General features: G+C 46.1%; 3 protein-coding genes across 7 annotated transcripts in view; 1 reads left to right on the forward strand and 2 right to left on the reverse strand.

Moving 5' to 3' along the window:
* Positions 1-1,942, reverse strand: part of RNF40 (ring finger protein 40) — an 18,112-nt gene extending 16,170 nt beyond the window's left edge. The window contains exons 1-2 of the mRNA XM_061590924.1: positions 1,741-1,942; positions 382-578 (exon numbers count right to left, since the gene is read on the reverse strand). Coding sequence (XP_061446908.1) covers positions 382-513 — 132 coding nt within the window. The 5' untranslated portion in view covers positions 514-578; positions 1,741-1,942. The remainder of the gene's footprint in view (positions 1-381; positions 579-1,740) is intronic.
* CFAP119 (cilia and flagella associated protein 119) lies at positions 1,941-12,938 on the forward strand. 3 transcript variants are annotated; one of them, XM_061590930.1, is made up of 10 exons: positions 1,941-2,023; positions 2,320-2,527; positions 3,088-3,119; positions 3,324-3,389; positions 8,892-9,061; positions 9,621-9,691; positions 9,801-9,917; positions 10,440-10,500; positions 11,259-11,339; positions 12,461-12,937. In XM_061590930.1, exons 2-10 carry the CDS (start codon positions 2,504-2,506, stop codon positions 12,637-12,639), a joined length of 801 nt encoding a protein of 266 aa, XP_061446914.1. In that variant the 5' UTR covers positions 1,941-2,023; positions 2,320-2,503; the 3' UTR covers positions 12,640-12,937. The 3 variants fall into 3 exon arrangements, with proteins under 3 accessions (XP_061446914.1, XP_061446915.1, XP_061446913.1); XM_061590931.1 differs by lacking the exon at positions 3,088-3,119; XM_061590929.1 differs by lacking the exons at positions 1,941-2,023; positions 2,320-2,527 and adding an exon at positions 2,694-2,781 and having other exon boundaries at positions 12,461-12,938.
* Positions 12,939-13,734: 796 nt separating this feature from the next.
* On the reverse strand, positions 13,735-24,500 carry PHKG2 (phosphorylase kinase catalytic subunit gamma 2). Of its 3 annotated transcripts, none has more exons than XM_061590925.1 (10): positions 24,393-24,500; positions 22,020-22,145; positions 21,564-21,739; positions 20,406-20,460; positions 19,380-19,445; positions 19,084-19,247; positions 18,431-18,521; positions 17,439-17,592; positions 15,336-15,461; positions 13,735-14,437 (listed from the first exon to the last, which is right to left on the reverse strand). In XM_061590925.1, exons 2-10 carry the CDS (start codon positions 22,112-22,114, stop codon positions 14,153-14,155), a joined length of 1,212 nt encoding a protein of 403 aa, XP_061446909.1. In that variant the 5' UTR covers positions 22,115-22,145; positions 24,393-24,500; the 3' UTR covers positions 13,735-14,152. The 3 variants fall into 3 exon arrangements, with proteins under 3 accessions (XP_061446909.1, XP_061446910.1, XP_061446911.1); XM_061590926.1 differs by lacking the exon at positions 24,393-24,500 and adding an exon at positions 23,965-24,386; XM_061590927.1 differs by lacking the exon at positions 24,393-24,500 and adding an exon at positions 23,558-23,578.
* Between the last annotated feature and the right edge of the window lie 2,791 nt (positions 24,501-27,291).

A 27,291-nucleotide genomic window follows, 5' to 3' on the forward strand; every position in this document is an offset into this window, starting at 1 on the left:
CTTCATATAGATGTGAAACAGCATGGGGGGCATGATGGAACCCTGCAGAACACCACAGGGCAGCTCCCAAGGTGCCAAACAGCAGCCCCCCATAACTACATTTTGGAAGCGGCCCTGGAGGTAGGAGTGGAACCACTGAAGCACATTGCCCCCAACCCCCACAGCCCTAAGTCATTTCAAAAGGGTACCATGGTCAATAGTATCAAAAGCTGCAGAGAGATCAAAGGAGGACAAGCAGGGTTGCATTCCCCCTATCTCTCTCCCAACAAATGCCATGAACCAGGGCGAAGCCAGACGACACCCTGTCGCAGTGAATTCCACAGACTTTTATCACCACTGCCCACTACTTCTTCACCCTGCACTCAATCCCCCAGTCCTCACCGTGGAAGAGATGCCTCCTAGACGGATGGGCTCTATCAGGGTAGTGGTGGTCTTCTCCTCCCTGTTGGCTTTTTTCTCAGGTGGCCCGGAGCCCCCGTCCCCAGCTGCCCGCTTGTTTGCAAGCCCCGACATGGTGACTCTGAGCAGCACGTGACAATAGAGGAATCAGGCAGTCAGCCAAGGGGGCAGCTCTTCAGCTAAAAGGAGGGAACAAAAAAGGGGTGAGTTGCACTTGCCCATTAGAGGAGTAGTGTGACATTCATCAACTCAGTCTGATACTACCGTCAAAGCTAGCTACGGCTTACCTCATACCTGGTCAGGATAACAGAAAGACAAGGGGCATAAGGCATACTGGCAAAATGCAGAGAGCACAACAGGAGTGTGACAGATAAGGAAATGCAGTCACAATAGCATAGGGAGCATGGAAATGTTGATCAAGAGCATGAATGTGAATAGAGGCTGAAGATATGGATGCTACACCCCCTCCCGACTGCGTGCCCCTTAACAGTTGCATAGCAGTAAGAAATTCAACAGGTGTTTCCTGGCCTGGAGGCATAGTTCATGGGGAAGTGGCACCTGCTGAACCACCACTGTCTATCACCGAGATGCCAAAAGTCCAAGAGGCCCCCTGCTCGGCGGGGAGGTGCTGACAAACAGATAAAGAATTGGCTTGGAGAAGTGGCAAGCCTTAGCAAAACAAACAGGGAAAGCAGGAAGTCAGCCAAATAAATTAGGGAAAAGTAGTAGCCTTCAGTTGAGAATAGCGAACCAGGGAAGGGAAATGGTAGAGGAGAATGGAATAAAAAGGGAAGGGTGGGGAGAGGGTGAAAATGGTAGCCAAGAGCAATCATACTTTGTCTCGTTTTATTTAACCCGCACTAAAGTCCTCCTTCATTACAGATTTCCGACTTCCCTCTTGGGGGTAACTTTTTTGTTCTTTAGAGTAAGACCCCACCCCGCCGTGAAGCAGGGCGAGGGGAACCTGTGGCCCTCCAGATAATGCTGGACTCCCAGTTCCGATCACCCCCTTACAGCATGTCCAATGGTCGTGGAGGAGTAGATATCGTCGTTCAACAACACTTGCAGGGCCAACCGCTCCCCCATCCCTATCCTAAAGGAAACCCTCCGCGCCCTAATAAACTGAAACACGTCTACATCGCAATGGACTCTTAAAAAGACAGGATCCGAATAGATTACCGGGGGGGGAGGAGGGGTGCGCAGAGTAAAGTTCAGTTTGGAAAAAGACAGACAAGGCGGGAGATCTCAATGAGTAGGAGACGGAGGGAGGGTGGGGATACAGAGAGAGAGGGTGTGTAGGAAGAGGGCCCCTGGTGGGGGAGGGGCTTCTCTCACACTCACCTGCTTGAGCGCCCCCTCCTCCACCCCACAGCTGCGGCTTCTTCGTCCTTTCCCCCCCATGCGTTGCTTCGGACCAGAAACGCCAGCGCACCTACCGCGCATGCTCCTCCGTAACCATTCTCAAAGACCAACCCCAAATCTCTTGTTCCCCCCTCCACCGGCCCACTCGAGTGCGCATGCGTATTCTCAACTTCGCTTAGCATCCGGGACAGTTGGTATTGGGTAAAACGCGAACGAGCCAGCGTCGAGACGCTCAACGAGACACTTAACGGAAGCGCAGTCTGTAATTGGCTCTTTTCTTAGTATCGTAGATCTCTCATAGAGATAGAAGTGTAGAGTGAGGCGCGCCATCAGAGTCCTCTTTTTGGAATTCTCGATCTAAAATAGAACTTATTTTCCAGGCTTTAAGATACAATGAAAGGTTTTCTCCCATGGCATGTCACTCTGATCCCTTCATAGATGTAGAAAGAAAAAAGCATTTTTCCGTCTCTCTGGAGACCAAAGAAAATGGCGGGTTTTCACGTTTATTGTTGTGTCGCTCTACTTGATTCTATCTCTATTAAAACTCCCCCCTTGCAGGAACTACTCAAAGAAAGTTTCTATGATTGGTGAAGCGAGCTCTTGATTTTTTTTCCCGACACCCACCTTCAAGTATTCCTCGTTTTGACTGGACAAATATAGGTGGAATTCCGATTGGCTGAAGCTTGGATTACTATGGCAACGCGTGGGTTCCCCCCCATCTTTTCCAGTCTGACGATCAACGATGGGGCCGGAGTGCCTTCAACAGGTAAAAGGGGCGGGGTCTGAATAATATTAACGTACTAACTAATACTTCCTAATACCTCGGACATACTGATCCCCGGGAGGAGAGGGGAGGGGTGGATTTGTGCTACTGGCAGCAACAACGTGAGACAGAAAATCAAGTTTCACATGTTGAGTGCCTGCCTGTCATGCAGCTGTTGAAATGGGGGGATGGGAGGGGGGCAAATCCTTAAACTAGAAATTGCACATTTCATAATAAACAATAGTTATTTAGCAGTGGTAAGACGAATCATATACATTTAAAAGTTATACTGATAATTAAATTAATAAAGGTAGTGCTTTTAAGTAGTATTTGAAATTGCACCAATATGGCTTTCAGCTAACTGTAAGTTGACTAAGAAATAAACATTAATTCACAAACATGGTCTACCTAATTAGAACTGGTTCCCATTGTGGCAATATCACAGTTACCACGGGATAAATATCACTGAAATTACTAGTAAGCAATGTGCTAGCATACGTGTAGATGAAAAATATTAATAGATTCCCCACTCAACTTACTCAAAAATTACTTATCTGTTTCAGCCCCAGCCACATAAAGCAAAGATATGCATGTGGTGAGTAACTGTTCATGTGCTTTAGGGGAATTGTTCAATGCCAAATCCCACCTCAGAACCAGTTGCCTTTTGGTGCATGGCCTGAAGTTCCTTGCATTTTGGCGTTGCTACGTGTCTGATGCTCACTTACACCCAAGATTGCTTGTGTACCTAAAGAACATGTAGCCATTCAGACTAAGTGTTTTCCCTTATTCTCCGTTTCAGGAAATACCTAGATGTTCACTCCATGGATCTCATCAACAAGACTGAAACCACTGATGATCTGAAGAGGTGATGGGACTTTAAGATTGAGAAAAATCTTCTGATTAGCCGTGTTAGTCTCTTACCAAAACAAAAGATGAGGAGCAGAGAGAACTGAACATAAACACCTATAAATATGCACAATATATATTAAGATGCACTCAGATGCAAAATCTGATTATATTCATGCAAAGTGCGTAATGCCAGAATGTACTTGTATATACTCAAGTGCATGGTTGCTGCCTAGCACGAACAGTCATACACAAAATGCAGCTTTGTACAATAGGTTTTTTTTCAGATTCCTAGAATATTGTGCAACAAAATGGACACAATGCCTGAACTGCACTATTCAGACGTTTTGAGCAGCAACAGTTGCCTTTGTGAGCTGCAGGTAATTAGAGGGGTCTCACTTTCTCCAGACTAGAAAATCAAAGTACTAGAAAGTAGAAGACAGTCCTTTCTGAAATTTCTACGCTACACCATTTTTTTAGAGTCTGGGATGGAAAAGATCCAACTTTTTCAGGATTCCCAGTACACCCAAATTATTCATTCCCCGGATTCTTACTCACAAGTTTATAACATCTAGGCAGTATTCAATTCTTTCTGTTGTGGTTCAAATTAATCATGAGTCTTTACATGGGCAATCGCTCATCTCAAGAGGTCTATTGTGCAGGGTTGACTTCCCTATAGTTTGCTAAACATCACTAGTTCCAAGAAGCCCTGTTATAAGGCAATAAATTCCAAGAACTATAACCTTTCAAAGCGTTCAACTACTGCTCTTTTAATAAAGTCTTTCTCTGCAGTTTTCTAATAGTGTTAGCTGCACCAAAAATGACGGCATCCTGTGATATCTTAATACATTTATGGTGGCATAAGCTTTTGTAGGCTACAATTTGCTTAAACAGGTGCACAAAATGGACAGTAGTAGTACTGGTGTCTTCATGCAGATGGGTCAAATGCAGGTGAGAGAGAGGATCTGGTAAGAATATAAGAAGAGGCTGCTAGATCAGCCCAGCAGGCCACCTAGTCCAATATCTTGTTCTCACAGTGGCCAACCAGATGCCTGTGTTTTGCCAGATGAGAGTAAGATTGCAGGCCTTTGCACATTTACTTGGAAGTAAGTCTGAGCAGGAGTTACTTCTGAGTAAACATACATAGGATCAGTCTGCATTCAGGATGTTCCAGATCTGGTGTGGGGAACCTTTGGCCCTCCAGATGTTGCTGAACTACAACTCCCACACCTGTTCCAGATAAAAGAACACATCCTGAATGCAGAGAGATGGAGGGCAAACTCTTGCAAGCTTTTAAAGCCAACACTGGCTATTATAAGTACATGGTTAACCAGGCACTGTTGAAGAGCTACCACAATCAGAAGATAGTTCAGAAAATCTTGCAAAGGACTCTATCCTCCAAGCCCAAGATGGAAATCAGTTACAAAAATCTCCTTGCTATGAGCTCGCAAAACAAGCGACTATTGACCCCCCTGGGTTTTGGGACCAAATGCGCTACCTAGAGGCAGAGGAGAGGGGGTCTCCACCCCATCCCTCCGATCTTAAACAATTCAATTGCTTATCCTCCACCCAGGAAACTCTCCTTCCGACAATTAAATTACTGAACCCCACGGTCAACTCCTTACAGAGAGAACAGCCCCCACCTATGATGAACGGATGCATCGCTCCGTCAGATATCTTCAATGAGATCAATGTTATATGACACTTACCCATTCTATCTTGGAATGTCAATGGCTGGGGGAATAAGAGGGAAGATCCCGATTTTTTAGAGTACCTAAGTAATTTTAAAATAGTATGCATACAGGAAACGTGGGTCACTTCTCAAGGTAGTCTGATCCTTCCAGGATACCTCTCCTTTTCCTCTCCCGCGATAAAACATTCAATGAAGGGCCGCCCTAGTGGAGGCCTCTCTACTTTCATTTCAGATTCCCACTCTCTCTCAGTTGATCATCTTCCATCAACACTCCCTCAATTTATTCTAGCACTCAGGATAAGGGGCATCTTGACTGAATCATTAATATGCATTAATATATATATATTCCTCCCTTATACGACATTACTACAATTCCCATTAATGTATGGGATCAGCTTGAAGAGACTCTCACACAATATGAAATGCAGTACCCTAATGACAGTCTTTTACTTTGCGGAGATTTCAACGCTAGAATAGGTGACCTCTGGCCACCTAACACGGTTTCCTCCAATTGGGACCCCTTATATCAGGCCGTTACTCAATACAGGGTACTAAAAGATCAAAAGTCAAATAAACAGGGTCCCTACTTGTTGGAATTAGCCTCACTGCACTCACTCGAAATCATAAACGGGTCTACAGTGGACTCTTCTCGAGGTTCCTTTACCTACCGGTCCTCCCAAGGTGCTAGTACAATTGACTACATCTTAGTATCACAATCTCTGTTTTCGGACATTATCGACTTTAAGGTCGAATGTAGGATAGAGAGTGACCACCTTCCCCTCCAACTATGCCTTAGGATTAATAAGAGTACCGTCCCTTCCACATCATGTTTGGGACTAGCACAGACTGAGAAAAAAATCCATTCCGAGAAAACTAGGGACCGTGTCGCAGCCCAGTTGGGGAGTAATTTATATCAAACAATACGTCAGGGAGTACTGAATGAAACCCTCGATCCCATTCAGGCCTTTCAAACTATCTTAACCCTACTGAGACCATGCCTGGCTCAAAAGAGCAATGGCACCACTAGGACACATGGCCCTTATACATGGTTCGATCGCGAGTGTAGACTAAGGAAAAGAAAGTTGAAGGCCCAATTAAGATTGACTCTTATACACCCAAGTGACCAGTCCCAAGCTCTTTTCAAATCTATGAAGATCTCTTATAGAGCCCTCTTAATTCAAAAGAAAGCCGACTTTGCCGAAGCCCACTGGCAGCGGCTAGCCCGCGCGGCCTCTGACAGACATGAGCGTCTGTTTTGGAATTTAGTTAAATCTGGGATGGGTGCGTTAAACCCCCAAGATGTACATCGAATTCCGACACCAGCCTGGCATGCCCGTTTCCAAAGGCTTTATTGCCCAGCGATAGCCTCCAATGACCATTCATTGGATGTCGATATTTCAAAAGCGCCTCCGTGGCCCCCAGTCACGCCAGAAGAAATCAGTATCCTCATTGATTCTTTGAAGAATGGTAAATCCCCAGGAGAAGATTTTCTCCCCCCCGAATTATTCAAGCAATTCCCGGACTGGTGGACCCCATTCTTGGCAAGCCTTTTCTCTAGGATTAATGACTCTGGCATTATTCCTGATGGGTGGAGGCGCAATATTATCGTACCAATTTATAAAAACAATGATCCCTCTAAACCCTCCAACTATCGCCCGATCAGCCTACTAAATGTGGCTTCCAAGCTTTATAGTAAATTCTTACTCCAAAAGTTGGAAGAATGGGTGGAGACTAACCAGCTCATACATCCCAAACAGGTGGGCTTCAGAAAAGGATCTTCTCCAATTGACCATTGTCTAACCCTGTACTTCCTGGCAAAAAAGAGTATAATTGGACCCACACGACATCTATATGCTGCATTCGTTGATTTGGCAGCAGCCTTCGACTCTGTCGATAGGAATGCTCTTTGGTTAAAACTTTATAATCTAAACATAGATCGCCGTCTTCTCTATCTCATCAGGGCCCTATACACTAATACTAATGCTATGGTTAGAGTAAGCCAAAGTGGAGACATGACGAGCCTGATAGTAATAGGGAGGGGCGTTAAACAAGGCTGCCTCTTAGCCCCCCTTCTCTTCAATCTATTTATTAATAACATCATATCTGACCTCTCCGGTCCACAATACTTTCCACCATCTATCGGCCACAGGAAGGTGTCCGTGTTGTTTTATGCGGACGACATGGTCCTCCTGTCTTTAGTACCAATTGGCTTAAGAAAATTAATGAGAAACTTACAGGCACTCTGTACAAAGGAAAAGCTAGAAATCAATCACCAAAAAACAAAAGTTTTCGTTTTTGGTAAGAGATTTGAAGGACATCGTTGGTCGATGGCAGACCATCAGTTGGAGCAATGTCGGTTATATAAATATCTGGGAATATACTTTGCGGACACTCTTTCTTGAAAAGACACCAGCAACACATAAAATTAACAGCCATTAAAAACTGCAGGAGCAATTCTAAAGTTCTATCGCTCTGTAGGAGGTAACTTAATTCCTCCGGCTCTAAAAATCTTCCAATCTAAAGTAATTCCTCAGGTCTTATACGGCGCATCAATTTGGGGTTGGGACAAGGAAACTGTTTTGTCCTTAGAGACTATTCAAACAAATTTCCTCAGGCGTTTACTATCCCTCCGTCCAGGAACATCAGCAGCCATCTTACGTGCTGAGACTGGCCTTCCTCCCCTGGGAGCGCATATTCATCTTGCCCTTTTGAAGTTCTCAAAACTAGCTGGAAGGTCGCCGGGCAAGGAACTATTGAATTTGTGCCTAAATCACCCCTTCTCCTCTAATCTTTGGGGTCCTAAATTGGAAGAACTATTATCTAGTTATCATATAACTTCTCAGGTTTTTATATCATTACCACCTAATCAAAAATTACGTGAGATTGTTTTCCGCCACTCTGAGTATTTGGATAACTTAACACTAACTAACTCTAGAGTGGCCCCATGGTATGGGAAGTTTAAGACCGGTCATTATCTCTCCCCATACCTCACGTATCCTTTTCCCAAAAGCCTCAGGCACGCGTTCACTGCACTACGCTGCTTCTCCCTCCCTAATGCAGACAGAGAGGGACGAATCCTCGGAATTCCAAAAGATCAAAGATGATGTCCCTGTGGATATAATAAGGAGGAGGACATTCCTCATATACTGCTTCATTGCACAATTTATCAGGACCCCAGAACTAAGTTCCTCAAGAAGCTTTTAGATGAATCTGAATCTCCTACAGAAGCGGGGAAAGTAATTTCCTTAATGTCTGATTCAAATTTGGACATGACACATAAGGTATCCCTGTTTGTGTTAGCAGCTTTGAAACTACGAGCTAATTTTATTCTGAATCTTAATAACAGCTGCCGTTCAAGTCTGTCTTAGTTTTAAATTTTAGACGCTGTACAATCAGCATAGATTCTCATTGCCTTATGATGTTTTAAATTTTCCTTTATAGAATTTATTTTAAACTCAATTATAAATTTTAACATGGTAAGTTTGTTGTACATGATATATTAATTAATTTTGTGTTGGCCTTTGGCCCTGCAATTTAAATAAACTATAACTATAAGAAGAGCTACCAAAAAAGGAAAATGTTTATCTATGGTTTGATGTACCCAAGCCTGAAGAATCAGACTGGCAATGAACTAAATAGTCTGAATCCACCCCATTGCTACTCTCAGTTGCACAGTCATCTCATTGCAGTGGGTTGTGCAAAATGAAGGCAGGCTCTTATCAGCTAATGGAAATGGAAGCTGGACATGGATAGTGATGATTCCCGTCTTCCTCCTGCCAAGCAGGATGTCTGTAACCCTACCTCCCCTATTTCACTTCTCCTCTCCAGCCTCCTCTCCAGCCTCCTCGATCTCCAGGATTTTGAATCAAATCCACGCTCTGCTATCTTATTGGATCTGTACTTCTACACCATCCAGTTCTGCCAGGAACACGGTTTCAACCGGGAACAGACCTCAGCCTTCTTCTCTATTGTGAAGGATGTACACGACGCCTGTGTGGGTAAGCAAATGGATGTTAAGAGAGAAAGGAGAAAGCTCTGAATATATTAGAGGAATGAGGGGGAAGTGAGGAAAGGGTGGTTGAAGCCTCATTGGAAACAACTTGAGATTATGAAGGAGAGGACACCATTTGTACTAAGCACGCAGATCCTTTAGGCCAGGTGTGGGGAACCTTCTCCCCCCCCCAGATGTTCCCAAACTACAATTCCCATCATCCCTGGTCATTGACCATGCTTGTTGGGGCTGATGAGAGTTGTAGTGCCCAACCCCTGCTTTAGGCCAGTGGGATGGCCTAGGATTTCATGGCCCAGACATCCCCCCCTCCCGCCCGCAATGCCCTGTCTTTGCCATGTTTTTTGGTGATATTGTACATATGCAGCATCATAAGGCATTGTAATAGCACCAGGAGGCAGAGAAGGGAGAGTAAAGGAACAGCCACAGGATCAGCTGGTTTCCAGGTGAGAAACTGGGCTATAAAACCAGGGCTTGATGAATGTGGAAGGAGGGGGAAGGTTCAAGCTGGATCCTCTGTTTCCGCTCACTGCCTTCCTCCCCTGTAGAAACACCGCTACCCAATGTGGAGGAATGCTACAAGTATTTCACTGAACTTGTTTTCTGCCACTCCATTCGGGTGAGTGTATTCCAGACGGGGCAAAAATGATCACATAACACAGCAATGTGTATTGGGAGGTAAATGACATCACTTCATCTTCTTCCCTACTTTCCTCTCCCTTCTTTAGAGACCCCCCTTCAGCATTGATCTCTTCAGTCAGGACCAGCTGGTGCTCATAACTGACTATATGATCAACACCTACTTTCGCCACTACAAACTTTATAAATATGCTTTCACTCCACAGGTAAGAGGAGTCTCTTCCTTCACTCCAGGGTGTGTGTAAGGATAAAAGGATAAGAGCTCTCATGTCACCCTCTGATAGCATGGATGGGAAAACTGCAAGATCAAGGGTGGTCTGTCATGTAACACAAGCCATTAAATATGGCTTCCAGTGCTCCTGAGGACTTGGGAGTTGAATCTAACAGATGATAATGCTTCTGCCAGCATAACAGAAATGGAAGCAATTTTCAGCAATTGAGTGTCCCCCCTATTTGCTCTGGAACAGATTTAGGGAGCATGGGAGGCAGAGGGGGAAATTGCTGAAATTTGTTTCTCCTCCCATTCTACTGACAGAAGCCTTACCATCAGCTGAGCAACACCATTGAATACAACCCTTTATTTTTAAGAGCAAGATTGGTCCTTTGTGGATGCACTGAAAAAAATCAAAACGTGGGACCAGAAACTAGCAAGGCAGTGAAATCTGTGGGTTACCCATCAGCAGCCACTTGCTCTCACACATACCAGTCCCTAATCCTCTCTTCCTTAGGTGCGATTGGACATATCATTCACCTATATTGGGATGCCTGAACCAGAGCCCAAAGATGAGGGTAAGTATGGGTGTGCCCAGATCCGGATCCAAGCCAGCTTTGAGCTCTGCAGTTGAACCCAGCTGTCGTGTATCTTCTTAACAAAGTTGTTAAAGCAAGGGTGGAGAACCTTTGTCTCTCTAGATGTTGCTGGACTACAGTTCCCATCAGTCCCAGCAAGCATGGCCAATAGCCACAGCTGAAGGGAGGTGTAGTTCAGCAACATGTGGAGGGCCAAAGGTTCCCCACCCATGTGTTAAAGGGATTGGGGGGGAAAAGGTTGTCCTTGTAAATGAGGATTTCTCCCAGAATAGAACAAAGGTAAGAAGAGTTATGGATAAATCAGAAGATCTTAAAAGTATCCCATAGCCCCTATCATGTGTGAAATGGATTAGATAGGAAGCAGTTTTTGGAGGTTAACCATTGGTTCATCTAGCCCAATGTTGACTACTCTCACGTGGGGTCTTGGGCATCTTGCCTAGCTCTGCTATCCTGGGATCCTTTTAACTAGAGCCAGTCAGGGATTGGATCTGGGTCATTCTGCATGCAAAACATGTGCTTTACCATGGATAGATAAGCCTTCTGTTTTGGGGCTTTTGCTCTTGCTTTGAATCAGAACTTGTGGGACGCCAAACGTTCCACAAGTGCTAAAATGTCATAATGGTCACCCCCGCCTTGGGTCAAATCATATTGTGATCACATAAAACTGTTTGCTTAAGAAATGAAGATATTACCCCACAGCTCTTGCACAGGGTTTATAACATCTCTCTTTTCTATAGAAGCTGCGGCTGAGAGCATGGAGGCAGCTTTGATGCCTCTGCAAGAGGAAATGGATGAGACAGCAACTGCAGCTGAAGAAAGTAAGATGGGATGGCTCTGAATTTGGGGCTAGTGCAGCGTAGGGTGAGCAAAAGTCTCCTAGCTCAGATTTCACCGTAGCCATTCATTCATTAGCCGCAAGGCACACTCTCTCAGCCCTTAGCTTCTCATCTGCAAGATGGGGATGGCCCTACCTTACAGGCTGGTAATGATTTGGAGGTTGAATCCAACAGCAAACCAGGCCATCACTGAGATTAGTGTGGCATAGAGTGTACATTTGTGCTCCCGGTGAGAAGCCTGCAGTTGCATTGTGCCTCCCTGATCTTTTTTCTTGCCATGCCACACTGAGATAAGCCTGAGTTAAGTTCTGTTCAGACTAACCATAAGCTTTAACCAAGAAAAAAAATGTATGCTTAGTCTGGAAAAAATTTAACCACAAGCCTGGGTTTGTATGACTCGCTACAGGAATACCCCGCTATATGGACCTTCACTGTAAGGACACTCGCGAGTATGGACATACAGTAGCACCATTCCCGTTTACGTACGCTCGCTTTGCAAGAACGGACACTTAACCTTTGGTTGTGGCCTGTTCTTTCGGTGCGTGGGGGTGGTGGAAAGAGACGCGATCGCGTGACCACAAATCAGCTGGGAGGCGCAATTATGATCAGCTGAGAGGCACAGCGGTGCAGCAGCAGAGGTGCCGCAGCACCACAGCAAAGGCTTTAGCGCGGGGCTTTGAGGCTCCGCGTGAAGGAGAGGTGGCACAGTGGCGGCGCAAGTGGAAAAAGGTAGTGCTTCACTTTAAATACATTTTCGGTTTACGTACTCGCTCTGGACCCATTGCGTACATTAATGCAGGGTATTCCTGTATGCCAAGTTCAGTGCAACAGCAAGAAGGACCAGGGAGGAGCAAAATGGCTGGGAGCTCCTCTCCGGGAGCACGTGGATTCACACTAAGGCAACGTTTGGCTTAGCGTCACGTGCAAACCAGGCTAGTGTATGGGAATGGCTTTACATGCTGGAAAAAGCGCTATGTAAATGGTAAGTAATGTATTTATTTGCAGGGTGCCACTCCTGAACCCAAAGTGGTAGACTAGGAGTGAGTACTCTGTCTCATCTGGGTGCTAGAGCTGCCGTTCATTCTGCCTCTCCCTCCTTCTAGGTCCCACTGCTGCGCTGCGAGAGTACATTGCCAGTCAGCTCACCCAGGAGCTGACCCTGCTGCGCCTTTCAGTGGATCAACGTTTAAAGGCAACGGAGGACCAGTTTAATGCCAAGCTGGTCCAGATGGAGAAGGGTCCTGGCACTGGCAAGGGGAGTGCCAAGGGCAAGAAAAAGTGAGCAGGGTGATGGGTTAGGTGGGAGGCGAGAGAATAACTTTTAGATTAGCAAATTTTTGCCTCTGCTGGGAAGTTATAAGGGCCCATTCACAAAGTATGCCATGCATCAAAGACAGGAAGGATATAGGGAAGTTACGGCAATGCGTATTTATTAACATGGGACTAGCAGATCAATTTCTGAAGGCTTTTTAACGTGTACAGAAAATCCCTACAGAGATATCCACTTACAACTGCACGGTTCCCTGTGGATATGATGTTAAGATATTAAAGAATTTTCCTACAGTTGATGCACATTTTCTCTGCATAGCATCCAGACAATCTCTCCTCTTTTTAAGCTTGTTGCATTCCCCACCCCCAACACTCAAACCACAGTATAGAGTTGATCTCCCCCTCGCAGTAGCAAGGCTACTACACTTCAGGAGTGCTGTCTGGAATGCGGCTGTGCAAGTATCACTGGCATTGGCTGGGTCCTGTCCATGACATCACTCAAACTGGACTAACTGCTGAAGTGAAACAGAAGCAGCGCCTTTCTCCAGACATTCCCTTGAGACTCATTCGGTTCCACTCTGTGCAAATCCTGTCTTCTGAGGTGGAACACTCACCCAGCAATATATCCAGCAACATCATGATGCTTCCACCCCATCACCACTTCACTTTCTGCATTGCTGGTACACCCCTGGGATTTTTCTAGAAATGTGAAGGCCAAGGTGGTGGAGGGAAAAAAACTCATTCCCCCCCCTTCCCCCCCCCCCCCGGCCTTCACATCTAGATTTTTCACATATCCTCTTGTCCCTTCTGGCAGTGTTCTCTCCCAACCAAAAGATATGTTTCTTCTTGAGAATTGAAGGAAGACAAAGTAGTATGTGAGTTTTGGTCACATTCTGTTTTTATTCTAATCGTGACATTATGGATGTGGAAGGATGTCACAGCCAGGTGGAAACAATAAGCTGCAATCTACAGAGAAGGGCCAAGCCCAGTTCCTGCGTAGGGAAAAGGAGGTATGCCGTTTCTGATCCCAATACATCCCCATTCCCCACCCCAGTTCACAAATACTGGCCATATACAATGGTTATTTCCTCAGCAATGGGAAAGTTGGCTGCTTCGGAGGGCCAGGGGTCAGGCCCTCCTTATTGTGGGAAGAGATTTACAAAAGGCTCTGGTTCCTACAACACTCAGAGATAGAACTTCCAAATCCTTCCAGGTCTAAACAACGTTGATGCTTTGAATTCTTGCCCTGCACAGATCTACGGGTCTTTGCCCTTTCCAGGTATATTAGGGGGCCCTTGTTTCCATCAGCTACCAACTCAGGATTTTTTTCCCCAAAAGGCAAAGTCTCTGTTCCTCAGAAAATTGGACCCCTTTGCATGCAAGGCTGAGCATACTTCTCACAGGAAGTACTTGCCATTCTCCCAAGAAGAGATGGGAGGTGGGGACAGTTCTTGAAGTGGCGCCTGCCTCCATTCAGTCAGGGACCCAGTGATCCCCAAGCTGCCCAGGGAACAGCGGCAAGCTGCTTAGTTGGGAGGGTCATCCACAGCGGACAAGGGGGCTTCCTCCCCCTCTGTGCTGAGCAAGACGAGCTGGATGGCCTTGGGGACGTTTTCAAAGAGGGCGGCCCGGTTCTGCTGCTCACCCTTCTTGACCCAGTGCCCATAGATGCGGAAGGCGCAAGCATCAATCAACTTGCGCACCCCCTTGAGTGCATAGGGGTCGCACAGCAGCAGCTCCTTGGTGACCGGCCGCACCCGTCGATAGTTGGAAAAGATGCGGATGGAGGCTCGCACAGTCCATGCAGCAACCTGCCACAAGAGAGAGATGGAAATAGCTTCAGGCAAATACTATGGAATCTAAATGGCCAGCAGGAGTGCAGAACGTAAGAGTTTGCTGGATCAGACAAAGGTCCATCTAGCCTTATACAGAGTCAAGCCAATGGTCCATTTAGCTCACACGAGGTGTGGGGGACCCTCTGGCCCTCCAGATGTTGCTGAACCATAACTCCCATCAGCCCCAGCAAGCACAGTGCCAATGGCCACGGATGAGGTGAGTTGTAGTCCAGCAACATCTGGAAGACCATTGTTTTTTTTCCCATTCCTGCAGTAAGCAACAGCTAGGAAAGGAGACAGGGAAGAGAGGCTAGAGGATAGCATTGAGCATCAGAAGGATCACAAGGAAAGGAGCAGGATCAAATTTTATGCAGCACATGGACATGGAACAGATCATAGCACTAGTACAGGCGCAGCAAAGAAAGAACTAGTGTCATGGCCATCACAACACTGCTGCGGGGCCCCTCTCCCTCCTCACTTGTGCTTTAATACACCCAGTTGTGCCACCTCTTGTGTCAATGTGCATGCCTGTCATCACCCAAGATGGTGGCGGGTGGTGTTGCCTGGGACAGTGGAGCTCCCACACCATCATCCAGTTGCACCCTGCGACCCAATGCTGGCAGGGATCACAGAGAGGGAGCTCCACCCTCCCAGCACCAGCCGCAGGGGCCCTTGTCCAATGCTTGACCTGACCGCCCACTGGCGTCAGGCCTGGCTGGTGTGGTCACATGGGGGGGTTGAGAGGAGGGGAGGAAATAAGACCCTAGAAGAGCCCACCCTTCTGAAGCATAGAAGGGTGGGAAGAAACATCCAATCAGAAGTGGAGCTGTCTACAATAAACAGCATGCATGGCAGGAAGAAAGAAGAGGCTTGCCCTGAATGCACGGTGGGGATTGAAGTGCCGGCATTCACGGCCATCATAGCGCTGGAAGAAGGGGTGCTGTAGAGCCTGCTGAGCTGTCAACCGTTCTTCTGGATCCACCTGTAATAGTCGTGAGATCTGCAAAAACAGGGAAAGTCAGGAAACATTTTGGGGAGGTCACAAAAATGGGAAGGGCACATTGTTGGAGCACAATGGGAAAGGCTGAGCAATTCAGGAGTAAAGTTAAAAATGTTTATTCATCATTTATTTTCATTTTGATCCCACCCCTCCTCCAGGGAGCTCAAGACAGCACAAATGGTTCTTCCTGCTCCTCTCTTGTTTTATCCTCCCAAAAACGCTGGGAGCTGGGAGATAGTGACAGTCACAGAGTGAGTTTCAAAGCTCAATGGGTATTTGAACCTGGATCTCCCCCCTATCCTAGTCTGATATTCTAACCAATACCCACTGACTTTACCACTTAGTTATGAGTCTTTCCAGAGACTCATACTCCCTCCCAACTCCTTCTTGCAGTCCACTTTGCCAAGTGCCTCATTTTGCTAGCTGCCAGTCAGGGCTTTGGTTCTGCAATGGAATCTTGCTGTTTAACCCTGCCAATCAGGACGGAGGTGCAAAAGTTGTAAGTCTCAGGAACCAGGTTCACTACAGAATAATCATCTATCTGATTAGAAGATCGTTTATCATCATGGGTAAAAACCTCTAGAATTTCTTCATCTGCCACCACCATGAATCCTAAGGCTGAGGAAAGGAGAGAAAGATTTTTGAGGTAAAGATTACATGAGAATAGTTAACTGCGTGGCAAGTGGGAGCACCCCACTCTTTTGTTTCTGGCTAAAGTCAGAAAAGATACAATGTATGTGGGTTCAGCTGGCAGTCTGGCCAAAAAGCAGTTAGGCTGTTACAGTTCCAAAATAGGTGTTTTGGTTCCATGCATGCTAGTTGTACAGTTATGGTAGCAAAGAGCAGACTCTAGCTGTTTATATGGAAAATTAAGACATGAAAATGGTCAAACTGTGATAGGTCCTTCAGTGGACATTCTATTCGAATCACTGGTCCATAGTTACAGGCCAATGAGGATTGGAAATTCCAGAGAGAACCCAATGATTGGTCTGTGGGCTCTGACTGGAGTGGATATAAGGGAAGGCACTGGTGAAGTTGCTGAAGAAGACTAGGAAGAGGCAGAGGGCATGCTGAAAATCTCTGAAGGCAGAAGCTGAGGGAGGCCAGCCAAAAAAGGGCATCTCCAGAGGTAGTTTTCTGAGATAGCGTCTGGCCAGAGTGATAGCCCCTGACAATCGGCATCAGCAAGCAGAAAGACTTCAGAGGCAGCAGCTTTTACATCATAGCTGAGTCCTGGTCTTCAAGTACCTGACCAAAAGGAAGACTTTAGAACAAAACTGAAGCAAGCCTGTCAGGGGGACCAGCAGGAGTCTCAAGAGACTGAGTCCAGTGCGAGTGACAGCTGACACTCCGTTCTGCCTGATACCCTTGCAGTAAGACCCTGACCAAAGAGAAGACTTCAAGTGAAACCCTATCATGGTCTGTGAGTAAACTAGAGGAGGATAAAAAGGAGACCTGGCTGTTAGGTTTGCATAGGGATGAGATCTAGGGCACGTATATAGCCACTTCTTTGAAATGATCTCAATTTTAAAGCAACCGTGACAGTAGCAGACTTAAAGTAACAGTAACCCATTTTAGCAGTTATCAAACCATGTTGATAAATCACCTATCTGCAAGTAAAACTATTATACTATATTAAATAAGCGTCAATACGTATTTGTTTAATGCAAACCTCCAGTCTGTCCCATGCCTATACTGTGTGTAGGGGAACGTTAAAGGAACAATCTGGAATTAAATAGTGGCAGCAGCAAAGCAAAAGGGTGCTAGAAAAAGCAGGGACATTTTATATTAACAAAGATCCTATCAGAGTTTTACAAAATTGGTGGAAAAGTAAACCCCAAGCCCAGCAGGTAGGATCCGTCACAATACCACATATCAGAACTCTGTTTTGTTGGCACAAGTCTTTTCTGTAGTGGGAGATGAGGAATGTACCTGCATCCCCAGGTGTCTAATGAGATGGGATTTACACCATCTTACCAGGTCCTTGACTGTGTCAGATCGGTCATCCCACTCAGGAGAGCCAAACTGGTATCGCCCTTCCATGATCATCCGAAGCATCTGCATCTGCTTACGGTGCCAGAAAGGAGGAGAGCCAGCCAAGAGGGTGAAAAAGATGACTCCACAGGCCCAGCTGCAGGGAAAGGAGAGAGCTTCTTTCCTGCATCCTTTCCAGACCCCCAAAACCAGAAAACAGTGAAGTAAGAAAGCTAAGGAATATTGGCCCAGCCATCATGATCTACAATTTGTGTAGCTTTTTGGAAACTCAAAAATATCAATCCAAGTGTTTTTTAATGTGTTTCTAGAACTCATGACAACTGCAAAAACAAAACTGTCAACAATCATGCAATATCTGATAGGATAAGCCCTACCCAGTGCAGGATATTGTCCAGAACTGGGCACAGGGAAAAGAGGGAAGGGCCTCTTGTCCCCAAACAGACCCATTCAATTCCCCAGAATCTGCCCAGACAAAGTTCTCACACCTTCCCTGCCCTGCGGCATGAATCCCCAACTTCCTTTCCCAGAACCCACAGGGAGGACTATCAAATATTGCTCCCCTTCAAAACAACAACAGTCCAATCCAAATTTTACCTGCAGACTCCAACGTACAAGTACCTACAAAACCTTGGCAGAATAAGTATGCCCATTTATTTTTATTTATTTTATTTATTTATTTAATTTAATTTATATACCGCCTGTCAACTGTCAACTGTCGAATATCGTTGTAGCTTTTTGGGTTCCTTTCAAACAGAAATCACATGCTCAGTAACAAGGGGGCAGGTAGAGAGAACCAGGGAAGAGAAAAACTGACCTCTCCACACAAGAAGAAACAGCAAAACCCCTCTCTCCAAACCGGGTAAAAGATCCAGCCTCTGCTTTGTCTCCCGTCATGGGACACACCTATTCTTCATCCCTTTCTTCCCAATATACATCCCTCCTGCTCAAGGGACAGTTCACTAGGCAACACTTACAGGTCCACCTCTTTCCCATAACCAGGGTGAGTCTCATCCATGGAGCATTTCAAGATCTCTGGAGCCAAGTAGCCAGGGGTCCCACACAGCTCTGACCGGAAAGAGTTAGAGAATCGGAAATCACAGAGATATACAACGTTTGGTGCCCCAAAAATCTCAGGTCAGGAGCTGCTGCTGGCAACATCTGCATAGGCCACGAAAGCCCCCTGCCCACAGCAGTCATGAGCTGGTCTGCCCCACAGAGACCTGTTCCCAGACCCAGGTCTGAAATAAATAAAGGCTTTTTTTAAGTTACCAAATGTTAAGTTGCCTCTCCAGATTTTAAAATGAATAATGACCTTTTGCAGTATGATATGATGGAAGCCACCCGCTCTTCCTTCATAAGCAAAGGTCCAATTTCTGTCTTACAGTGATAGCTTAAGGATGGGAAAGGCCCATAACTCTGTGGCAGAGCATCTCCTGCCCATGCAGAAGGTCCCAAGTTCAATCCCTGGGATCTCCAGGTAGGGCTGGGAGAGATTCCTGCCTGAAATCCTGGACAGCTGCTGCCAGTCAGTGTAGACAATACTAAGCTAGATGGGCCAATGGTCTGACTCCGGATAAGGCAGCTTCCTCTGTCCCTATGACTGGCCCTTCCCTGCTCTCATCCCCACCTCGCAGTTTCTCCTCTGGCTTCAAGTGGCAGGAGAAGCCAAAATCCGAGAGTTTGATGTTCAGCTGGTCGTCCATGAGGATATTCTCGGGCTTGAGGTCTCGATGGATGATGTTGTTGGTGTGAAGGTAGCTCACGGCCTCCAAGAGGGCTCGCATGATAGACCTGGAAGAAGAGAGACAGGACCCCAGCTGCTGTCACCCCCTTTTCTCAGACCACAGCCGAAAACCGGCTGCAGAGAAAGGGGCAAAGAGCACCGTTGCCTCTCCAGCCCCAGCAGAGGGCGCCACACATTACCTAGTCTCCTTCTCGCTGAGGGTTACTTTCTCTGTAAGGTAGTCGAAAAGCTCTCCCCGTCTCATCCTGCAGGGGGAAGGTGAGAAGGGGTAAATCTACACACAATGAGGATGGCATGGAGAAAAGAACCCAGTGGTGCACTAACAAATTCAGAAGTCCAGGGTCCCCACATGATAGTCACAGCCATGCCCCTCCCTCTTTTTTTGCTGCTGGATTGAGAAAGAGATCCTTGTTAATGCCTCCTCCCACAACAACAGACGTCCCTAGGAGCCAATAAGCACAAGAGAGGAGAGTGTTAGCTACTGAAAATAGTCTTCTCCGCAGCCGACTCACCTCCTTTCATTCTGATTGGCTCCAATCAGCAGGAAAGGAGAAGGAAGCATGTTAGAAGACTCTTTTCAGTGGCTAACACACTCCCCTTTCATGCTGATTGACTCATAGGATGCTGGAGACATTGGGACCCTGCTCCTAAAAAAGTAAGGGGTCTAAGACCCCCCAAGACCCTGGATGACTACACCACTGAAAGAACCACGCACACACCTGATATGGAATCAGGGGATGGCTCTTTTTCAGAGTTACCTTCCTTCCGAGGAGAAATCCCTGCAAGCTTATGGGGAAAAAATCTGTAATCTACAGACTGAAGAGGAATTTCAGAGGCACAGCAGCAAGCACAGCAGCAGTGAGTATGAAAGCAACACCACCACAGCCTCCAGAGGCTGGCAAGCCTAGCAGAACCCAGCTTCTTCTGTCAACCTCTCTATCCAACAGCTGCTGTACAGAAACCAGACACAAGTGGCTTCTGCGCCGCCCACAGTTCTTTCGCTGGGAGTTGCTTCACACATTACTTCTCTAAACCAGATGAATCACTTTGTTGGAAGAACACAACATGCAATGCAGAAGTGTGGTGTTTTTTTTAAAAAAAATCCCCTTTGGGAAGTCAATACTCTCAGCAGCTATAAAGGTATTACTCATATTAGTGAGCATTGGGTGGGTCAACAACTCCTTTTTCAGTGGCTGGCTACTTACAAGTCAAATACCAGAAACATGAAGGTGGATGACTCATAGGAATCTATAAGAGTAACTGAAGAAGGAAACAAAACATGGAAGTGAAGGGTTAGATTGTACAGTCAGGATACCAATTGCTTCAACACCACAAGGAAACAGAAAACAGCTCCAGCACAGCACTTTGTGAGAGCTGCAGCAACAGAGCAAGATGCAGGATAACTCCCTGGTCTGTACAGGTGAGGGATGGGGAACCTGCAGCCCTCTAGAATGGCCAGTGGTCAGAGATTATGGGAGATGGAGGGCCACAACATCTGCAGGTTAGATGCCACTGAAGTAGGGAGTGGAATTTGGGTTGTATCCAATGCTAGTTCTACTCAGAGTAGACCCATTGAAGCTAATGGGCATGGCTAACTTTGGTTCATTAATTTCAGTGGGCCTATTCTGAATAAAATTTAGTTGGATAGAACCTTATATGTTCAAACCCTTTCAGTGAACGACCAGGGTGATCAATAGTGATTATTTGATGGGAGATCCATGCAGTCTGAAATCTGGGATTCATGTCATTAGGACTGGTAGTCTCATAAACGCATTCCCATTCAGCTAACCCCTTTTACCTTCCCTCTCTTCCTTTCTCCTGCCAACTGACCAAAGTCCCACCCCCCAACAGACATTCCACACTCTTTTCAACTCCCTGCTTACCTTAACACTCCATAATCCAAGCAATCTCCCCACTCCCCATCCAAATGCAAACTCCAGACCTGGTATCATTCCACTGTGGTAATGATTTAGGACTGTGGGGGGGGGAAGAGAACCTATAGCACTTCAGATGTTACTGGACCTCAACTCCCATCAGCCCCGCCACCAGCATAACTAGTGGCCAGGAATAATGGAAGTGGTAGTTCAGGAACATCTGGAGGGCCCCAGGTTCCTCACCCCGATTCAGGGTTTTGCAGGATGAGAACACACAATGGTGGTTATGGAAAGGGAAGAGATGAGCATAGATATCAACATGGAAGTGCTGATGTGAGCTTTGAGATCATCCACACAGTGGCATGCTTGGGGGCGGGGGTCAGGATTCATTTGGAGGCAAGAATCCAATGCTGGGTTGCAGAGTGAGGGCCAAAGACTGGGATGCACATTTGGATTACAGAGATGCTTGGAGTGTGGGTAGTCACTCACTGATGAAGGGGTGTCCGGAGACCTGACGCAGGATGTCAATCTCCTTGCTGGTCGATGAGCGCACTTCCTCCAGCTGCTGTGGGGTCATGCGCTCTGGGGTGACCTCAATAATCTTCACCGCATACTCCTCACCGGTCTGCTTATGAATGCAGCGTCGGACCACACTGCTCACACCCCTGCAGAGGAGAAGGGAGGAACAAAAAGCAAGGGAGAGAGATCAAGTTTCTAAAAACATTGAAGCCACGGTGAGGGGAAATTGTAGGGCAGGGTTTGGAAACTTGTGGCCAGATGTTAGACTACAACTCCTATAATCTCTGACCATTGGGCAGATGGTAGTAGGAGTCCAAGAACATCTGCAGGGCCAGAGGTTCCCCACCTGTGATGCAGGGGTGTCCCTGTCCCTCCACATCATTCAGCGCATGATACCTCCCCCCCACATCCCAGCTCAACCCTCACCTGCCAATTACATCCTTGGGGTCATATTTCTGGTAAAATTCTTTGGCTCCAGCCCAGTCTGGAAGCTCATCATCTAGACCCACGTCCCGAGTCATACCGCCAAGGTGGGATGTGCAAAGTCAGGACCTGAGAAGCAAAGGGAGGATGGTAGTAGTGATGATAGCAGGGTCAGGGGAGAGCTGTCAAACAGCTGAACACTTCAAGGGCCAGCTACCCAATGACAGGCATGTACTGTCCCAAGAAAAAACCATTTGAAAAATCAAAGTGGGCGGGGGAAGGCAACGGCCGAAGAGATAAGCGAGGCAGTAAACATAGGAGGCAGAGGATAGCTGATGGCAGTGGAAGCCTCCCACAGGTAGACGTGCCAATTCTCATGCTGTTTTTTTTTGGGGGGGGGGGTCACGGAAGAGATAAAGGAGAATGACTTAGTTGGATAGAGCAGCCTAATCTTATTCATTCAGCAGCACTCACTGGTGGGACAGAGTTTACAATTTCATCAAACAAGTTTAAGCCATCAAGTTATGAAGGTTCTCACACACAAACCCAGGTCAGAGAGGTTCCTCCCTTTAGCCCACCAAACAAGTCAGAATCAACAGGTTACAGCACTATAATGCAACTGAGGCAGGTTTCCATGAATCAGCAGCCACGAGAGAGGATCAGAAAGCCTGAAACGACTCTCGGTCACAACCACAACAGCAGTGACAGATTTATCACCACCTTGAGGATATAACTATAGCGCCCTGTCAGGCTGTCGGGCTGAGCAGACTGCAGAAGTGATCTAAGGAGGATTGCTCTTTCAAATGTCAGGCAGGAACAAGTGGATCTCACTCAGGCTGCTTCCAGTCCACCATGCCTGTTTACTCATATGTACTTCTCTGATTTGTTTTCCATCCTCGGGCTGCAGAAATTCTTCCATTTCTTCCTCCAAACAGCTCAGAGCAACATTTTAGTTGTCCTATAACCTTGTGAGGTAAGCCATGCTAAGCTCCACAGCTGGGGAGAGTTTAGGGGTTTTATCCAATGCCAATCTTACTCAGAGTAGACCCATTAATGAATATGACTAACAGGTTCATTAATTTCAATAGGCCTTCCCTGAGTAAAACATAGTTGGCTACAACCCTATGAACTCTCTGCAATACGGCCGCAACCCTATGTACACTTATTTGGGAATGAGTTCCAGTGAAACCAGTGGAACTTTATTTCAAATAAATATCCATACAATTGTACTGCATGTTCAATAGTTATCTAGGACAACACACCAGCTCTCTGAGATTTTGTGGGAGATTCAGATAGGGCACAACTTTTTCAAAACAGGTCCTGACAGTACTGAATTTGAAACCATACACCAAAATTACATACATCTCTTGGATTTATATTAATACAGATTAGAACAGGTGTGGGGAACCTTTTACAGTCCAAGGGCCACATTTCCGTTGGTGCAGCTTTCCAAGGACACAAGAATAGTGGGTGGGGCCAGAGGCAAAGGTAGCCAGAGCAACCAATGCAAATTTTAACAAGGCTAGTTTCTACACACACACCTCTCTATCCTCTGTCCCGGGAAGCAAGATACATCACCAGAGTTCAAGGACACACTCTTGTCAGACAAAAGCATTCAAGGAGGGCGCAAAGCAGGGCCAATCAGGTGTTTGGCTGGGGAAAGTTCCAAGGGCTAGATAAAGAAGTCTGGAGGACCACAGGGCTACATTCAGCCCCCAGGCTTGAGGCTTCCCTCCCCCCCCCCGAATAAGCATGCGCTAACAGGCCCAACAGGATGGGTTTTATCACCCAGATTGTGCAGAAGAGCATATCTTAAAGTACATGCAATCCATATTAAGGTATCTAGAGTATGGAACCCCTTCCATAAGATCTCCAAACCCACAATATCCCCCGTTCCTTCCCCATCGCCCATTCTTACTTTCTAAAAACAGCTGCAGTACTGGCCTACCTTGAAGGGCTGTTGTAAGGATTACTAAGAAAATGTGAGGGAAGCCCTTTGTACACTTAAGAAATCACTATATAAATAGCAGATAGTTTCTTTATTGTAAAATATGCAGTGGCTGAGGCAAGCCACCCATTAAGGATACATTGTCTATCCTGGAAGTCTTCTTCCTAAGTCCCAATTCATAGCTACTCAAGGGTGAAGAAAAGGCATTCTGTATATTCTCAGAGACACTCTGTTGTTAGATTTCAGAATCGTGGCCTAGTACTGGCAACAGGTTTCGGGGTTGAACTGAGCCCTAGGGTGCAATGAAGCCTTGCCCACATAACCCAGCTTATCGGTCTAGCCTTTCCAAGTCGTCTCCCAGGGGATTTCCCACACCGCATAGGTAAGCCCCGCCCCGCGCACGCGGAGGAGTTCCCCGAGATCCTCACCCGGCAGCGCCTTTGCTTGGATCGAGTGAATGACCCCAATAGCAGCCGGCGATTCCAGGCTCCGCCTCTTTTCCTTTCTAATTGGCCCGCCCCTCTCCAAAGGCGTGACCGGACCGTGGTACCAATCGGCGAAAGGAGAAGATGGGGTGTGTCGACATTGACGAAGGCAGCATCCAGTGAGAAGCCAGACCGAAAGGAGAGAAAGAAGGCGGGAGGAGCTGTCAGCGGCAACAGCGAATCAGAGTTAAGGTGAAGAAATTGGGGGCGGGGATTAAAAGAGGAAGCGGCTGCTTCCGATCTTCAGCAAGGGAGAAGACAATGCTCAGCCAATCAGAAAAGCAACGGAGGGTGGCCGAATTTATTGGCAGGCGAGTTAACCAACCGACTGCTAGATTTGAGAAACAGAGTTGAGAGGAGGCACTCAAATCCAGTCTGGGGGAGGCAGCAACCAATCGCGAGCGGGAAAGGGAGGGAGTAGACGTGGGGTTATCCAGGGTTTCACAATCGCGAAACGAAAGGTCAACGTGAGGTCACAGTTCTTGCCGCCCTTCTTGTGTGTGAATCGAAATATACACGCGCATGTCGTGTGTGTTTGTTGTTCTTACGCTCTAAAGACTACATCACACTGACTTGTCTACTTGCAGGGACTTTTGTGTCTTTCAATGTTCAGGCGAGTTTGGCTCTGAAGATGTTAGAAGAAAATTGTGGCGATAATTCCATCTTTTGTCTAAGGAGTTCAAAACAGCACATATTTTCTCTCCTTTCCCGTTTTTCCACCCTCTTTTTTTAAAATCGTCACAACAACCTTGTGAAGTAGGTTCAGGCTTAGAGAGAATGACCGGCCCCAGCTCACCCAGTGAAGAATTTGAACTCTGGTCTCTCTCATCCTAACCCCACACTTTAACCGCTGCACCACATTGGCCTTCAGTTTTCCTCCATCCAGTCCACTGCCCTATCCCATAACAAACAGAGGAAACCTGCCAGTAGAACACCCAGTCACCTGGAGGCAGCTGCATTAGGTATAAAGGGATTCTTGGGACCTAAAAACTGTCCGCCTCCTTGTGAAGAGCCAACTCAGATGTTCTAGCCTTTAGTACACAAAAGCATTTGCTGTGATAAATATGTTGGCCTTTAACATGCCAAAATAAACCCTCACTCTCTAAAACATGACTACCATGCAGGAATTTATTTCCGTTGTCTGAACAGCATCCGCCAGCAGCGGATAGGCAAGTGTTTGTATTAATGCTTTTATTTTAAGCATTACTAGAAATATAACTTCATACCAGTCTCAAACATGATGATGCAACCTAGTTAGCATCACACACATACAGCTATAGTATTTGTATCACATAGAAAATTCACTGCTGCTTCAGATTGACCATCACTAACTCTGCATGCACATTATACATTTAAAGCAGATTCCCCCCCCCCACAAGAATCTTGGGAACCATAGTTTGTTAAGGGTGCTGGAAACTGTCGTTCTGTACGGGGTAAACTACAGTTCCCAGGATTCTTTGGGGGGTGTTTTATACGTAGGATTTGTACATAGCCCCAAAATACATCTAATTTCTTATGCTAATCAACGCCTGTAAAAACAGTTCACAGATGAAAATAGTTGTATATTTTTAACACCTCTTGTCTCACTCTAAGGATCGCTAATCCCCAACTATTCCCACTTCCAATTATACACAGCTGGAGGCCCTTCTCTACATATTGTATGTTGCATTTATTCACCCTTTGAATAGCATTTGCCTAGCTTGCCCTGTAACAACTTCCAGAGAGGCAGTTGCAGCAAAAACAACAAAGAGTTGAGGGGTGCCATTGTTTATTGGTTTTTATAAATCTGCCGGTTTTTACAGAGCAACAAGACCATTTGTTGTTTTGTCCTGCAATTATTTTAAAGGAGAGTGGGTTAATGAACTGAGGAAGGCACTTTCATTTTCTTTTCAATTTGTTGTTGTTGTTCTATGCCTTTAAGTCGATTACGACTTATGGCGACCCTGTGAATCAGCAACCTCCAATAGCATCTGTAATAAACCACCCTGTTCAGATCTTGTAAGTTCAGGTCTGTGGCTTCCTTTATGGAATCAATACATCACTTGTTTGGCCTTCCTCTTTTTCTACTCCCTTCTGTTTGTCCCAGCATTATTGTCTTTTCTAGTGAATCATGTCTTCTCACTATGTGACCAAAGTATGATAACCTCAGTTTCATCATTTTAGCTTCTAGTGATAGGTCTGGTTTAATTTGTTCCAACACCCAATTATTTGTCTTTTTCGTGGTCCATGGTATGCGCAAAGCTCTCCTCCAACACATTTCAAATGAGTTGATTTTTCTCTTATCTGCTTTTTTCACTGTCCAACTTTCACATCCATACATAGAGATCGGGAATACCATGGTCTGACCTTTTCTAGTTCTCTCATAGCTGCCCTCCCCAATCCTAGCCTTCTTCTCATTTCTTGACTATTATCTCCATTTTGGTTAATGACTGTGGGTATTGATAATCCTTGACAAGTTCAATGTCCTCATTGTCAACTTTAAAGTTACATAAATCTTCTGTTGTCATTACTTTAGTCTTCTTGAAGTTTAGCTGTAGTCCTGCTTTTGTGCTTTCCTCTTTAACTTTCATCAGCATTCGTTTTAAATCATTACTGGTTTCTTCTAGTAGTATGGTATCATTTGCATATCTTATATTATTGATATTCCTCCAATTTTCACACCTCCTTCATCTTGGTCCAATCCTGCTTTCCGTATGATATGTTCTGCATCTAGATTAAACAATAGATAAAATACACCTCTGTTTCATACCCTTTCCGATTGGGAACCAATTGGTTTCTCCATATTCTGTCCTTACAGTAGCCTCTTGTCCAGAGTATAGGTTGCACATCAGGCCAATCAGAT

Source organism: Rhineura floridana, chromosome 11 (assembly GCF_030035675.1).
Source record: "Rhineura floridana isolate rRhiFlo1 chromosome 11, rRhiFlo1.hap2, whole genome shotgun sequence".
Taxonomy (NCBI): domain Eukaryota; kingdom Metazoa; phylum Chordata; class Lepidosauria; order Squamata; family Rhineuridae; genus Rhineura; species Rhineura floridana.

Excerpts from the sequence above, each read along its gene's own strand:
- CFAP119 (XM_061590929.1), top strand. The coding sequence starts at position 2,713 with ATGGGAGGGGGGCAAATCCTTAAACTAGAAATTGCACATTTCATAATA. Across the intron at positions 9,062-9,620 it reads TGTACACGACGCCTGTGTGG|AAACACCGCTACCCAATGTG; the intron begins GTAAGCAAATGG and ends CCTCCCCTGTAG. Across the intron at positions 9,692-9,800 it reads TTTTCTGCCACTCCATTCGG|AGACCCCCCTTCAGCATTGA; the intron begins GTGAGTGTATTC and ends TCCCTTCTTTAG.
- PHKG2 (XM_061590925.1), bottom strand. The coding sequence starts at position 22,114 with ATGACTCGGGACGTGGGTCTAGATGATGAGCTTCCAGACTGGGCTGGA. Across the intron at positions 21,740-22,019 it reads CCCAAGGATGTAATTGGCAG|GGGTGTGAGCAGTGTGGTCC; the intron begins GTGAGGGTTGAG and ends TCTCCTCTGCAG. Across the intron at positions 18,522-19,083 it reads GCCAGAGGAGAAACTGCGAG|AGCTGTGTGGGACCCCTGGC; the intron begins GTGGGGATGAGA and ends CTTTCCGGTCAG.